Here is a 14,235-nt window from a genome sequence, read left to right on the forward strand (position 1 = left end):
ACTATATCACCACTGTAGGATGTAGGAAATCGCATGACTCCTAGAAGAAACAAAACAATATGTATGACTGATATTTTGTTTGAATGAATAACTAAAAAGTAGGCATAAAGTCACCTTAGCTGGTCAATCTCATGAGAAGCAACACAAGAAATATAAGAAATACAGTATAATAAAGATGTACAGAATGTGGGGCTTACAGGAACCTGAGGGGACTACTTTTTGACCTCTGATTTACAGGAAGCACATACGATTACATGGCAATATAATATGAGTACAGTACTACCCCATTATAATGTAGCATTTAAGGTCAATTTGTGAAAGACCATGCGATTTGTGTTTTGTGTTGTAATGAATTTTCACCACAAGCCAAATTAATGGGATTTTTAATATACTGTATCTAATACTGGTCATTTTCCCCCTGGATAATTAGGGAAATACATTGATACACTGTGGCTGGGGTGAGTGTCTGTCCCAGAGGGGAGCTGAGACTAACCAGAGGTACTATCAGCTCCCCTTGTTCATGTTTCCCTGCTAAAAGAGGACGCAAGCATTGATGACAGAGTTTCCTGAAAGCTAAAGAGAAATGCCCAGTACTGCGTTTACCTTTGTTTTGTGGTTAGCCCGCCTTGTATCATGTCTGCTTCAAATCTCAACAACCTCACACTACAGTACATTAGAAATCTCCACCTGTTTAGAGGGCTGTGCCACTCCTTGAATTCAATATTTAGAATTATAAATGTTACAGACTGCATAAATAACACCAAATTCACAATTGTAATGGTTCATACTTGTTTTGTAGATTTGGTAGTTTTTCAGCTTTTGCTGATACAGAACTCTATGAATTCTGTATGTTCTAGTTTCAAGTGAAATACGTTTAAATGTGGTGTTGAAAAAATGACCCGAAAGCCTCTTTTACTCTTTATAGATTTTTTTGTTGTTGTTTTTCAACCAACATGGAGACTGAGTGATTTCATTCTTAGTATAACTAGATGTTTGAGAACCTCTGTGTTTTAAGAGAAAACTGATGATAACTGTACAGTTTGTTTTCCTTACATAAATTCTAATATTATTGCTATCAAAGCTGCCTTAAATTGTAGCTGGAAGAACAGATAGGCAGGATAATTGCTTACATTTTCTGATATCAAAATTTAAAATCTTAATGCATCTCAGCTGTGTTAGTTTAAAAATAGAATGAAGACAATTGAAATTGATAAGTGCTCGTGTTTTGTTTAAAACTGTAGTTTAACAAGTTTAAATTAAGCAAGTTAATGTTAACCTTTTAAATTAAAACTTCTCCAAAAGTATTTTGCCCAAAAGGGGATTAGCATATTCATATCATGATTGAAAATAACATTACAAATTTACCATTAAATGCCAGTTGGTTTATTCACGTATTGCAGCAAATGCATCCAATAACTATTAAGAAGTAACGTATGATTTTGGTTTAACTAGTATTATAAAAATTGGATTTTTTTTTCAGTGCATGCTCTATGAGACAGATACAGTATGTGGGTTTGTCACATTGTGGGCAACACTCACCCAGTCCTGTCTTCTAACATGTCTGGAGCAGTGTTAACATGCAAGAATTAGAACTGTGCGTTCAAATGTTTCACTTCACAAGTACAGTATGAAACACCGTCTAATGTCTCAAAAACACTTACACTGGATTTTGAAGGAGGCAGACCAGCAAGAAGTGTGCTGAATATGAATGGTTGTCAGCACACAGACGTTTATTGTAACTGCTATGTTTCTAATGCTTCCTCATTTTTACTTTTAATATGTTTGATTACTCAGTGCTAACTATGTATCATGAATGATTACCTAGCTGCATAGTTTGTTTTTGGTGCATTTTTGATAGAAGTGCAGTATTGATTCAGATTTGTAAATGACTTTTGGTAGTAGTCCAGTCTCCTTCTGTCCAGCACTGCTCAATGAGGTCTAGAACAAGAGGAGCATAGCCTTCTTGTCAGTTAAAACACACTCCTTGATAGTAACTTTGTGTGTTAAATAACAAGTATATCCAAAATAGTTCCATTGCACTGACATGTAATTCTCTTTGTGTTTTATTTAATATCATTCTAATTTTTTAGCACTTAGAGGTCTTTCTTTATTTTGCCATATCCGTAATGGTATTACTGTTGCTGCCATTTCAGTGGCCTTTAAATAAAGATGAATCAGCATTGTAGCAGAAAAGTATATTTTCTTTGAAGCCTTTGGATATTTCTGTCATGTGTTGACTGAGGGTGTGTCCCCTTTGCTCCCAATTGATACCTTTCACAACACACTATGTACCTGGTCCTCATGGTGGTTTCTGAAAGAATCCATGAAAGCCAATTTTTTTAATGATTTTTTTTTAATAAGTAGATACATTTCAGCACTGATTATTCAGCAGTTATATAGTGATGAATAAATGGTTGCTAATATTATTTGTGGTCTCATATCATATTGCATGTTTCAGCATTTCACTCATCTTGTTTCTCTCTGTTGCTGAAATTAGCTGGCATTTTATTTTCATATACTTGTCCACAGATCTGTATCATTTTGCACTGGAGGACAACACTGTAATATATCAATGCATGTACCTGAAGCATCTACTCAAAGCAAGTTATCCATTAGAATGGGAATAAAGTTCTGACTAAGATAAAGGAATAACATTTAAAAGAAAAAAAAAAACAAAATAGCTAGTAAGAACTAAGGTAAACTTTTATTCTAAAGACTATAATCAATAGTATTAAAAACTGAAGCTGCAACAGTCAAGAAAAAACACCAAAGATGTCTAAATTAGGCTTGAGTTTGTGCTGTAAATCACAGTTATACATTATCCAGTTTTACACTAAGCTACATCCTCTCGGCGAATAAAAATATTTTGAGATGTTTTTTTTGTTTTAAGTTTGTGAAATATTTTACGTGTTTTGATTTCTGTTTCCTGCCTCAGAAATCCAGCCCAAACACTCGTATCGGAGTGATAAATAACCCTACTGTGAAGCCAACAGAAGAGAACAGCCTGGTTGCCAGAGCAATTTGGGCAACACTCCTCACCCAGAAACAACAGGAAACATTTCCATTTATAACAAAGCTTATCAAAGAAGAAAACATTCAGCTACTTGCCCAAGGAACTAAACTAAAGGACCTTTTTTTGCAGGTTGGTAAAACCTTAATGTGGTATATTTAAGAGCCCTGCTTTATCATTCTTGAGAGCTTTTTATGTAAAATCATTTGACATTGTAAGGTCATTAAGTTTATAAAGGACGTGCATAACATTATTGTATATAAAACCATTGTTTAGGGGTCATATGAGGTTTTTACAACGGGAATGTTTATGTGCCTCTCCTACTTAAGGTTAAAAGAAGACTTGTCTAGACATTCCTTGTATTATCTCATTTTTAAGGTTTTGTCCATTGCTTTGCTCATTTTGAAGTTTGTTTTTACTTTTCATATAAAGGTCATCGGTAGTGATGGAATGAGAGTTTCCAGGCTACACTTTTTTTTTCTGAATGCCACAGGTGCTCTGTACAGTCTCTCTCATATGAGTTTATTAGAGGAAATGATTGACGTAAGAAGGCAAAGAATGTTGCCCTTGATTGAAGAATGAATCCTCCAATTAGCTATGTGGGACAGACATTTCATATTAACCCCTGACAGAAGGTGGACTGAAGTCATTCCACAACAGAGCTTGAATTTTGAAGAGTTTCTACAGAGCTCCGCTCTTGGACTTTAAATGAACAGTGAAGGATAAATTAATCAAAACTATTTTGAGAGAAATTAAGGATGGGCTGCCTTGTGCTATGATTCAAGAGCTTATCTTGAGGATGTACTGATAGGCATCACTGTAAATTGATTTGTCCTCAAAGTGATGCTTTTCAGGTTTTTGTAACACAAATTAACTTTGAACCTATTGAAAAGAGTTGTGACTTTCATAATTCAGTATTTACCTATATCTCCAGAACAAGTATTCTTTTTGTAATATCAAAAATATGTACTTCCGATTATTGTCTTGGGAGAAAAACACATCATTGTGTTTTTGATTTTCTCTTCTATTAATCCCCAAAGGATTTCTGCTATGTCTAGTTTATTAAATTATTTTGATTACACAGTAATTTAAAAAATTCTAATTAACCATTAATTATCTCGGTAAATGCCCTCTGGTGTGTCTCAGTTTCCTTGTTTATTTTGTAAACCTAGTTTGCTCCTAAGACTGCTGAACATTTTCAGGAACATTTTAACGTGATGTATCCAGATGAAAGTGTCTTTTTGTTTTATGAAACTTTTGTGGTTGAAAAGAACGTAAGTGTATTTTTAGGGGACTGAAATAACTTGTAATAGCTGAAGATTTATCTGCTTCACAATAGGCCCCATAGTGTTTTTAATAGAATTTGGCTTCAGAAAACAAAAATATACAATCACAATGGGTTATGCAAACAGACTGAGGCTAATTGTATTTATGTTGTATTGCTATTTGACTATAAAATGTACCAGGTATGTATTTTGTCACACATAAATTAAAACAGTTCTTTGAAGTACAATAGACCAGACTTTGTGGAAAAGCTCATTTAGTGAATCAAGGTGTTGAGCCATTTACACATTAAATCCAACATAATTAAAATGTTAATAGTAGTTCCATTAAATATTAGCACTGAGTAATCCCACTGGAGTTTGTGCTGTCAATTGTTACAGTTTCACCATCCACCTATGAAATATTCCTGACTGCTGCAGTGCTGGTTCAGTTTCGGGACTTCAATAAATTCAAAAGATTTTCAATAAATAAGTAATTCTCTCTCTGCATATTTCATGTAGCAGAACAATCTGACTTTGTTTGCTGCAGACAATGCGAGTACAACTTTAGCACGGTCCCAGTGGATGTTTAGAAAGGGACAATAAATCACCTCCACCCAGGACAATAGATATTCATTTAATCTGCTGAAATGATTCATTACTTTTGCTTTAGGGAATGGATAAAGACAGTTTGGAAAAGAGACACAACACCATAGGCGTGGATTTCATCAGAACCCAACAGCTTTTCTGCAAAGATGTTCTTAAGCTGCTCCCTGGTCAGATGGCTGTTGTAAGCAATGGAAGGGTAAGTGGGAGTAAGGGCAAGTATCTTGATAATCGATTATTGTTTGCCTTAGACTTGAGGAGCTATTGCTGTGAGATGTCATGACCTTGAAGCACAATCCTCAAAGATTTCACAGCAGTATAGAATGCAGTATGTGGCAGTACAGATTTTGACATCTTTCGATGAAAATGAAGAAGGAACAATTACTTAACCTAGACCTGCTAACAGCTCAGGAATTATTCTTTTTTTGAATTTGTTTAAAATGTAGAAAAGCTCAACATTTTCTTTCAACCAAATATCCAAAGGAGTGTCACAAGTATGTATCACCTATGGCAGAATTATGCAGTGGGCAGCAGTCTTAAAGGATTTATGTAGGTGTCTATGCACAGCTCTGTTAAAAGCATACGATTCTGATCATTACATTGTGGTTGCTATCTGCTGATGATTTACCAGACTTTTTGTTTTCTTGAGGCTAAAGTTCACATCGTATTAACTGGCTATCTCTTGTGTCTGTTGTTTCCTGGTGTTTTTGATTGATGTACTTGCATTAGGACTCATGACAGCAGAGGATAAAAAGGCAAATCCCTCTGACAGCCAGCAGAAGCAATTAATATCACTTTATATTTTGTAATAGTCTAGTCTCACAAGAAGACACACTGATCAGCAACAAATTCACAAAGTTATCATCAGGAAAAATTACAATCCTTTTTGTCCGAGACCTTCAGACTTGGACCACCATATCAATTGTTTATTTGTGCCCAGAAGCCAGCCTATTTCTCTGCACATCTGCACCACTCTCACTGATGTACATCAGAATGATCTACGGGAACCTGCCATTCATAGTTAAAAAGGCCACATTCACCTGACCTCACCCCAAATGAGGTGATATAGTGCGTGTGCAAAACTCAATTAAGTGTATGAATGATCTGTTAAAACATTCTTCCTGACCTGTGAAGTGTATCTCATTGATTCAACTCATAAGTTTATTTTACTTACTGGATTATCAGCTATATAAAATATCTCATTTGATTAGTTTCAGTCTTTGAATCTGTTGCCATATCTCAGGTGTGTGCAGTACTGCATTCCGGTAGATGTGAAATACAGTCTTATGTTAAAGTATGCCAATTTAGTTATATTCTAAATTTACTATTATCTTTCTTGGCTGCTTTATTTACGTATTTCTGAGTCATATTAAAGTCCAGACTGAATCTGATACTAATTTTTATTAGCTTTCAGTCCAGTTTATGAAACCTAGCAGAAAGAGTCTGCTGTGCTTTGTAAAAGGTGCTGCTCCAGCAGCATGCAAAAACCCTGAAAAACCTTTTGTCTCAGGAACAAAAAATACAGTTAATATGCATAGAAGAAGACACAAAACAAAATGTACAAAGCAAGAGAGTTGTAACAAAAAGAAAAATTGAACTCCACTGTAATTTTTAAACTAGGCATATTCAAAACTGTCATTCCTAAGTCATCATTATTCTGACTTGGTCTCAGATGTCATTTTTTCTCTTCTCTTTCAGTCAGGTTTACTGTGTGTTGTCACTGCAAATAAAATGATCTAAATATAGATTCAATCAAACGTTGTGCCCATTGGTTGCTATTCTGCTAGGCTTCAATAAATGATGAGGCATATGTGTATCTCTTGCTGGGAGCTAAGTATGATTAAAGGCACTATTTAAATCCTCTCATTTACACTTATCCACCATTGAGAGGTCATTATTGATAAAGCTTCCCACTTGCCCAAAAAAAAGTCCAGTGGGTTGTATTGTGGCCTTCATTTTTAGTACTTTGTGGGCCAGCAGTAGATGAATTTGACTTTTCACAGCCTTGTATTGTTTGTGCCTCAGGGGTAGGTGTAAATAAAAGGCTCAAAGTTAAGATAGAGGTTTTGAAAGCGACTGATAAAGAGTAGTTCATGTTCTTCCTGTTGCTTCATTTCTTGTCTTGCATTCGGGATACAACTACTATTGTGGTTTGATTGTAGATTTTTCTGTGTTTTCTTGTGTACTAGTAGGTTTGTGTGTAAAGTGTATGCTGAGCCCCTAGAGGTGTAAGTGTTGGAAATATGGTTTGTGTGAGGGTTCTGATATGTGACGAAACTATTTTTCTACATATTGAAGGTGTAGTGAACTTCAACCATAATATACCCTAGTCCCACATTCTTTATTATTACATTTTTCTCCATATAGTCATATAGAAGAACATTTTTGAGAATCTAGTGAGTGATCAGTCTTGACACACACTTCTGTAATTTAAGGCTGAGAATAAGAATTGAACCTCATCCTAAGCACTGCATAGACCATGTGTCTGTTTACAGATTCTTCATGTTAGCTGTGCCTTTTTCTTAAGCATTCTTGTGCAGTGAGATAACAGTTTCTAATTGTATTTGAGTCACGAGACTATAGCGCAACTTTTAGGTAGCACTGTGGATTACTGCTTGGAGCTTAGGACTTGTAACTGGCACGGTATGGGTTCAAATGTCAGAAAGCTGCTGTTTGTTTCCTTGAGCATGGTACAATACTTCACTTATATTGCTGCAGATGTGGAAATTGTTTAAAATTTGTCTTGAAAAAAACATTAGTAAAATGTAATGATGAAGTTACTTAAGACCATTTAAATTTCTCTTTTAATTTTTGTTACTTTTGTATTGATTTGCAAAAATGTCTTAATTGCCAGCAGCATATCACCCTGCAACTCACAACTGGCAGCCTACTGAAGCTAAGCAGGTGTGAGCCTGGTCAGTACCTGGTTGGGAGACCTCCTGGGGGAAAAACTACGGTTGCTGCTGGAAGAGGTGTTAGTGGGGCCAGCAGGGGGTGCTCACCCTGCGGTCCACGTGGGTCCTAATGCCCCAGTATAGTGACGGGGATTGTAAACAGGTACCGTCCTTCGGATGAGACATAAAACCGAGGTCCTGACTCTCTATGCTCATTAAAAATCCCAGGGCATTTCTCGAAAAGAGTAGGGGTGTAACCCCGGCGTCCTGGCCAAATTTCCCATTGGCCCTTACCAATCATGGCCTCTTAATAATCCCCCTCTATGAATTGGCCACATTACTCTGCTCTCCTCCCCACTGAAAGCTGATGTGTGGTGAGCGTTCTGGCGCATTATGGCTGCCGTCGCATCATCCAGGTGGGGCTGCACATTGGTGGTGGTGGAGGGGAGTCCCCGTTACCTGTAACCCCCATTACCCCCATTACCTGTAAAGTGCTTTGAGTGGAGTGTCCAGAAAAGCGCTATATAAGTGTAAGTAATTATTATTATTATTAATTATTACATTTTGACACAGTGATAAACAACAACTACAGCTTAACGCATCTGTTCTCATACTACAATATGGCATATTTTTGAAGATATTTAAAACAATATATAAATATAAATTGAAAATGACTTTTATTTTGTTGAGAAGTATTTTATTATGTGTATATCTGTAACAGTTTGTAAGGGTGCAGAACTAATGAACTCCATATCAGTCCTTTGGGAATTTAAACAGCCATCACGTCAGATATTTGTTTTCTGAAGCTCTTTAAAAGCAGTGATTACTGTTTTAATTTATCAAAAATGTTAAGTTGGAATATTTCAAATATTAAAGATTTGTTTTCAAACAGCATGTTAAGAATTGACGTAAAATGTGCCTGTGATTTCCCATTCGATTGGTTACACTGGATTGACTTCATAGGGTAAATATTCAAGAGTGATTACGTTTTTGACAGACTTTTAGAATTACGCTCTTTCTTGGACTGGCATCTTCTAATTACATTTGTCAGAAAAGACCGTTCTAAGTTAAACATCTAAAACTGGTGTTGAAATTTGGCCCGTGGATGTATCTGGCTCGCTAAACCCATTTCGCTGGTGTCTGTTATGTTCAGTCTGATGAGTTCAATTAGTGCTGGACTGAGTGTGCATGAAGCTATTAAGAAAAAGGGGATGGATGGACAAACAAAAAACACAACCCTTCTAAGTAATACCATGTAATGGTTGTGACTGGTATTTCAATACTTTATGGTATGTGTGCCCTGTGTGAAGTACATTTAAATAAAATCTGATGTGTCATTGCAAATTAGTTTAAACACTGATAAAAAGCCCTCCATTAGGTTACTGTTAGATTTAGACATCCCAGAATATGTGGAATTTCCAGGATTAAAGACATAATTATCCCCTCTCTCATTAAATGTATACAAATGATCTGATGCATTATCAATGTACTGTGTTTTTACAGTGCATATCGTGAAATATTCAGCTAAGATATTGATAGAAACTTACTGAAATTTATGAGAATTGTCATTAAGTTTGCACATTACACAGTTTTTTGAAACACTGTGTTTTGCCCGGCCACATGGCGTCGCATACACTGAGAACTCTGGGTCCTTTGCTCGCGGATTCCCAGGCCCAGAGTCTCCGTCACAAACCTGCCACGGTCCTGCTTGGGATCCCTCGACGAGTCCTTCGCCCGCGGTTATCCAGGCCTCACACTGATCACTCACTAGCTAGGAGCCGCCCTGGGAGTTTCTGGTCCGCCGCTACCCACAGGCACCCTCACCTGACGCCACCAGGCTGGGTCTCGCACACAAACTACAACCTGAGTCTCTTCTGACACCTCACTCTCATGCCAAGATTCAACACACTGTCCCTCACATACACACAACCTCTCTGGCATCTCAGGTGGTGTACTTGCAGCTCCTCACATACATCGAACCTGTGCCCAGCCGCCACTGCTTTCTCACACCACAGCTGCCAGTGCACTTTCCAACCACCACTGTGACCTCACCAGAGGCCGGCGGCCAGATGGACCCAACCCTACTTGCTTCCCTGATACCTTGTATCACCTGGGGCAGGGTCCCTCTGGTTGGGATATGGGCAAGGACACCATTTTCAGCTATGGCTGCACACATAGTGATTTTGCCACCACATTGGCCTGCAGTATTCACTGTGGCTCTTTCACCCACAAGGTTTTTGCCAGATTGGTATGTTTTTTGGTAGGTTAAACCCAGTTTCATCCACGCATATCAATGTATGTTGAGTTTCATTTTCCTCTAGCTCCATTACTTTCTGTGAAAGACAGAATACAGTACACAGTTGATTATAAAACTGTTCAGTTTACTGTAATCTCACAATTACTGTAGAGTTAAAAATGTCTCAGTATTGTTTTATATTATGAATTAACACCACCACTCTGATCAGACCTTATTGGTAATGCATCTCTTTCACCTTGTCACTGTTCTTCTCAAAAGGAACTCTATATAATTGCCTCATGTACACCTGGTTTCTTCTAAGGACTCGGTTAGTGGTCGAGGGGCTCACTGAATTTGTGACGAAATGTGGCATAATCCTGGTTAACTGCACTCCAAATCTCCCAGAGACAAATGCTATTGTTCGCAACATCCATTTTAACAACAGTCCTTTCCCCTTCCGGACTCTTTCTCCATGTTCTTAATCCATTATTTATTGACATTAATTAGCTGATAATGTAACGTTTGTATTTTAACACAGAATAATCATTGAATAATTTTGCAGGTGCAGTTTTCAATGTGCAAAGTAAGGTTGACAGCACATGGAATTGGTTGCTTTTAACTGCAAACAGATACATTCATTTAGTTTCTCAAGACTCACCTTATTGACATATGTGTCAATTGCTGCAATTTGAATGTATGCATTTGCTAAAATGTGCTTTTCATTTGCATTTTGTGTGAAAGCAATCTTGGTAGTGTTTTTCAAAATATGCTGCTGCTGTGGGGTTTGCATTTACCGTTTTGAACTTGTATGTCTCACTTAAGAAAATGTGTTAAAGCAATTGAGAAAAACTGTAATTTTGTTAATACCCTCCATTGCTCCAAATAATCTTCCTTCCTGATGCCTTTAATGACAGTGGCTATCAATAGATTTTTGGTGTTGGTACATACGAGAAGATTTTTGCTTAATTGTGTTTCATTCTTCATACCACAGTCTGTTATCCTCACAAATGGCACTTATAGCTTAGTTCCTTGGTGGATAACTACTGTATCTTTAGGCTGCTTATGTTGGACATTCCTCATTTCCTTTTACTTTATTGGAAATATTATGTTAGTATACAGAACTTCTATAAGATTTTGTTTTTGTGCTATAATGTAAGCTGGTCTGATGATAATACTGTTCATATTTTTAACGTGTTGGGGCATTCCAGTTATACCATATGAGTTACACATAGCCATATAGCATTATGTACACCACTCAGTTCAATTAGAGATCAGTTTTTAGTTCGGGCTTTGGAAACAAAAATAAATCATAGTCTTATAGACAGAACTATCCTTTGTCTGAGTGGAGACTTGGTAGAAGATGCCCAAATAGCAATAATAATTTAAGCTGAGAGGTGACTGGCAAGTCTAAAAGATGGTAAATAGAGGTATATTAGGGGTTCAGCCATCATAATATTCTTTCTCTGTCTCCAGAACTGAAGAAGCAAGAGTGTCCCGAGTGAGTGCCACCTTTCTACAGGCCAAAGCTCCAGTAATTTGGGTCTACTCTTTGAGTACTGAAACTTAAAAGGTATTTTTGAGTACTGAAGAGACAGTAAATGTGATGGAAAAGGGCCGTGTTTTTTATATTTTTTAGGGAAATTTTAATACCTTCTAATACCTGCAGAGTTTGTATCTCTGGGATATTTTAGAGGAAGTTTCCTCCAGTTTTAGATATCAGACTGTCCTCTGAACAGTCAGTTTGATATGTAGAAACTGATATTACTGCCCTAAACAACAGTGTCTCAGTTTGCATTAGGGTTCTTTGTAGGGACGGGTGAGTGTAGCTTTGGACTGTAGAAGGCCTGGACTTAGGCACTTACAGTCTTTGTAAAGTGTGTTTTTTGTGTTTATTTTGTAAAATACTGTACACAAACCTTTTTCTCTTCTGTGTATTACTCTGTCATTAAACTGCGCCATAAACAAAGAAAAATTGTGGCCATAATGACCATCATTGCTGAATGTCATGCACATTTAATCAAGTTTATTTATTTTTTATATTTATCAAAATTGTCATTAGACCTTGTTTACTTCAAATGCTGTGATTTTGATGCAGTCATTCAACACCTCATTGGGTTTAGCCTGTTCACAGCAACAGTGAGTATCTTCAGTGGCACAACATTGCTGGTAAGATCAACCACCAGTACCTCACAAAGGATGGGAGAAACTCATTGATGATGAAACTCAAGCACTTGACTAAAGAAGGCGTGAAAATGGATTGGAATATGTCCATTGTTAGTGGCAGGATAGCATAGCCAGATATCATGTTTTTTTGTCCAGAAGAAAGAGCTAGCATTACTAGTCTCAAAGAACTGGTAAATAAGATAAAGCTTATTGCAGATCTCAATCATGAGATGAAGAATACAGTATGTGTGTAAATACCATTGTCATTGTGTTGAATAGTCTGATTCCTAAGGTACTGAAGCAGAGCTTACTTCAGGTGCAGGCTCCAGGGAAATTGAACAGTTAGTGACAGAAAGACAGTTTTTCGTGAAAAAGAGAACACTCTGTAAAATGATGGGGTTGTGCAGAACATGCCATTAATTGACAAATGCACCATTTGCTGCAACGCTTTTGATTCGAGATTCTAACCTGCTGTTATGATTCAAAGCCACGTTGTTCTGTCAATACAACATATGGTAGAAAACATAGTTGTAGTTAATAGTATGATAGTTGTTTGTATCTGAACAAAATGGGTACCAGTGGGCTTGATACAAGGATCTATAGAGATTTTGTAGAACATTTAAGCTACTGTAGAATGGAAAGGGGAAAGAATACAGTCAATTTTTACAAAGGAACAATGTGGCGAAGATGTAAAGAGAACCAAAGGTAAAATTTAAAAATAATGGGACTAGGTAGTTAGGTTCTCATTCCTAGATGCCAGGAGTATTGGGAATACAGTGCAAGAACAAGGAACTAGTGGATCAGCATGTGGAATTGCAGCAAAATACTAATGGTGAATACCCAGCAATCTGGAAAGACAGGAATTATGGAAGAGCTGGAGGGTGTATTACTAAACATTGAACACAGACTTCAGGCACAAGACTAATCTAAAGGATTAGTAGTCTCAAAATCTGTATGGGTTGGGTTAAAATTGAAGGACAATAGTTCTCCAAAAGATTTAGGAATGTGCTGTTGACAACAGATATTTAGTATTCATATTTTAAGTTAAATCAAGGATGTGTATGTAAAGCAAAATATTTTATGATATACAATTTTGATATTCCTGCAGCAGCAGAAATTGAAGACATTAGACGCAGCTAATGGCTGGTTTCTTAGTCTGTCAACATACGTCAAAGAGGGAATGTCTGTATTGGTCTAGGCTTTTTAAGTTTACATTCAGTTATTAAGTAGAAAACAGGTGATAAAACAATAGAATTTGTAATTATCAAAAAATTTTAGTTATACTTTGAAGCTGTAGGGGGAGTGTCCAAAACGGAAGTTTGTAATTGCAGGTATTTAGCTAATAGAATGAAACAATTTCTGAGAAAAAAAAAAGTGGAATAGTTATGGAAACATGTTATCGCTACATATGGGAACAATAGAGAATGTTCTTGAAGCACAGAACTGATTTATCTACAGCTGGAAAGTAGGGGGCCGAATGAATTAATAATGCAATTAAAATATATAATAAATACAAAAGCCCTTATAAAATAAATAAAAAATAACAGCATGTCATGTTGTGGTTTAACAAAATTAAGTACAATGATTTACATTTGCCAAAAGGATATTAGAAAAGTTGACAAAAAATGTTACTTGCATTACTTGACTATTAATACATTTTAATAAAAGCTAAAATATTTTTTCAGTATTTTGAAAGCAACAGAACAATAAAGAATGAATTGTCTAAGAGATAATGGGAATATTTAGATTAGGAATGGGATATGGCTCATGGATTAAATTAATATTTTTTTCAGGTGAATATGAAGCACGAAATTGACAACATGCAGCAGGCAATTTTAAAGTGCTGTATTAAATGGTAATCTCATAGATGAGACAGAGACAGGTATAAGAAACACTTAAATTGGGCAAATCCTGTTGGTATTCTGCCAGTTACATCTTAGTAAGCAAGAGATTAACAAACTAACTCTTCCGTGGTCACTCAAGACAGGTCATATATTTGTCTGGGAAAGTGTTAATGCAGCTCTCATCCATAAACACACTGACAAAACTGAACCACGTATTAAT

General features: G+C 36.5%; 1 protein-coding gene across 4 annotated transcripts in view; it reads left to right on the forward strand.

Annotated features, from left to right (window-relative positions):
- The window catches only part of uggt2 (UDP-glucose glycoprotein glucosyltransferase 2), a 99,751-nt gene that overhangs the window by 45,161 nt on the left and 40,355 nt on the right, over positions 1 to 14,235 (forward strand). For all 4 annotated transcript variants that reach the window (XM_069179098.1, XM_069179099.1, XM_069179101.1 and 1 more), the window contains 2 exons: positions 2,936 to 3,142; positions 4,946 to 5,077. In XM_069179098.1, coding sequence (XP_069035199.1) covers positions 2,936 to 3,142; positions 4,946 to 5,077 — 339 coding nt within the window. The remainder of the gene's footprint in view (positions 1 to 2,935; positions 3,143 to 4,945; positions 5,078 to 14,235) is intronic.

The sequence above is a fragment of the Lepisosteus oculatus genome, chromosome 15, assembly GCF_040954835.1.
Source record: "Lepisosteus oculatus isolate fLepOcu1 chromosome 15, fLepOcu1.hap2, whole genome shotgun sequence".
NCBI lineage: Eukaryota > Metazoa > Chordata > Actinopteri > Semionotiformes > Lepisosteidae > Lepisosteus > Lepisosteus oculatus.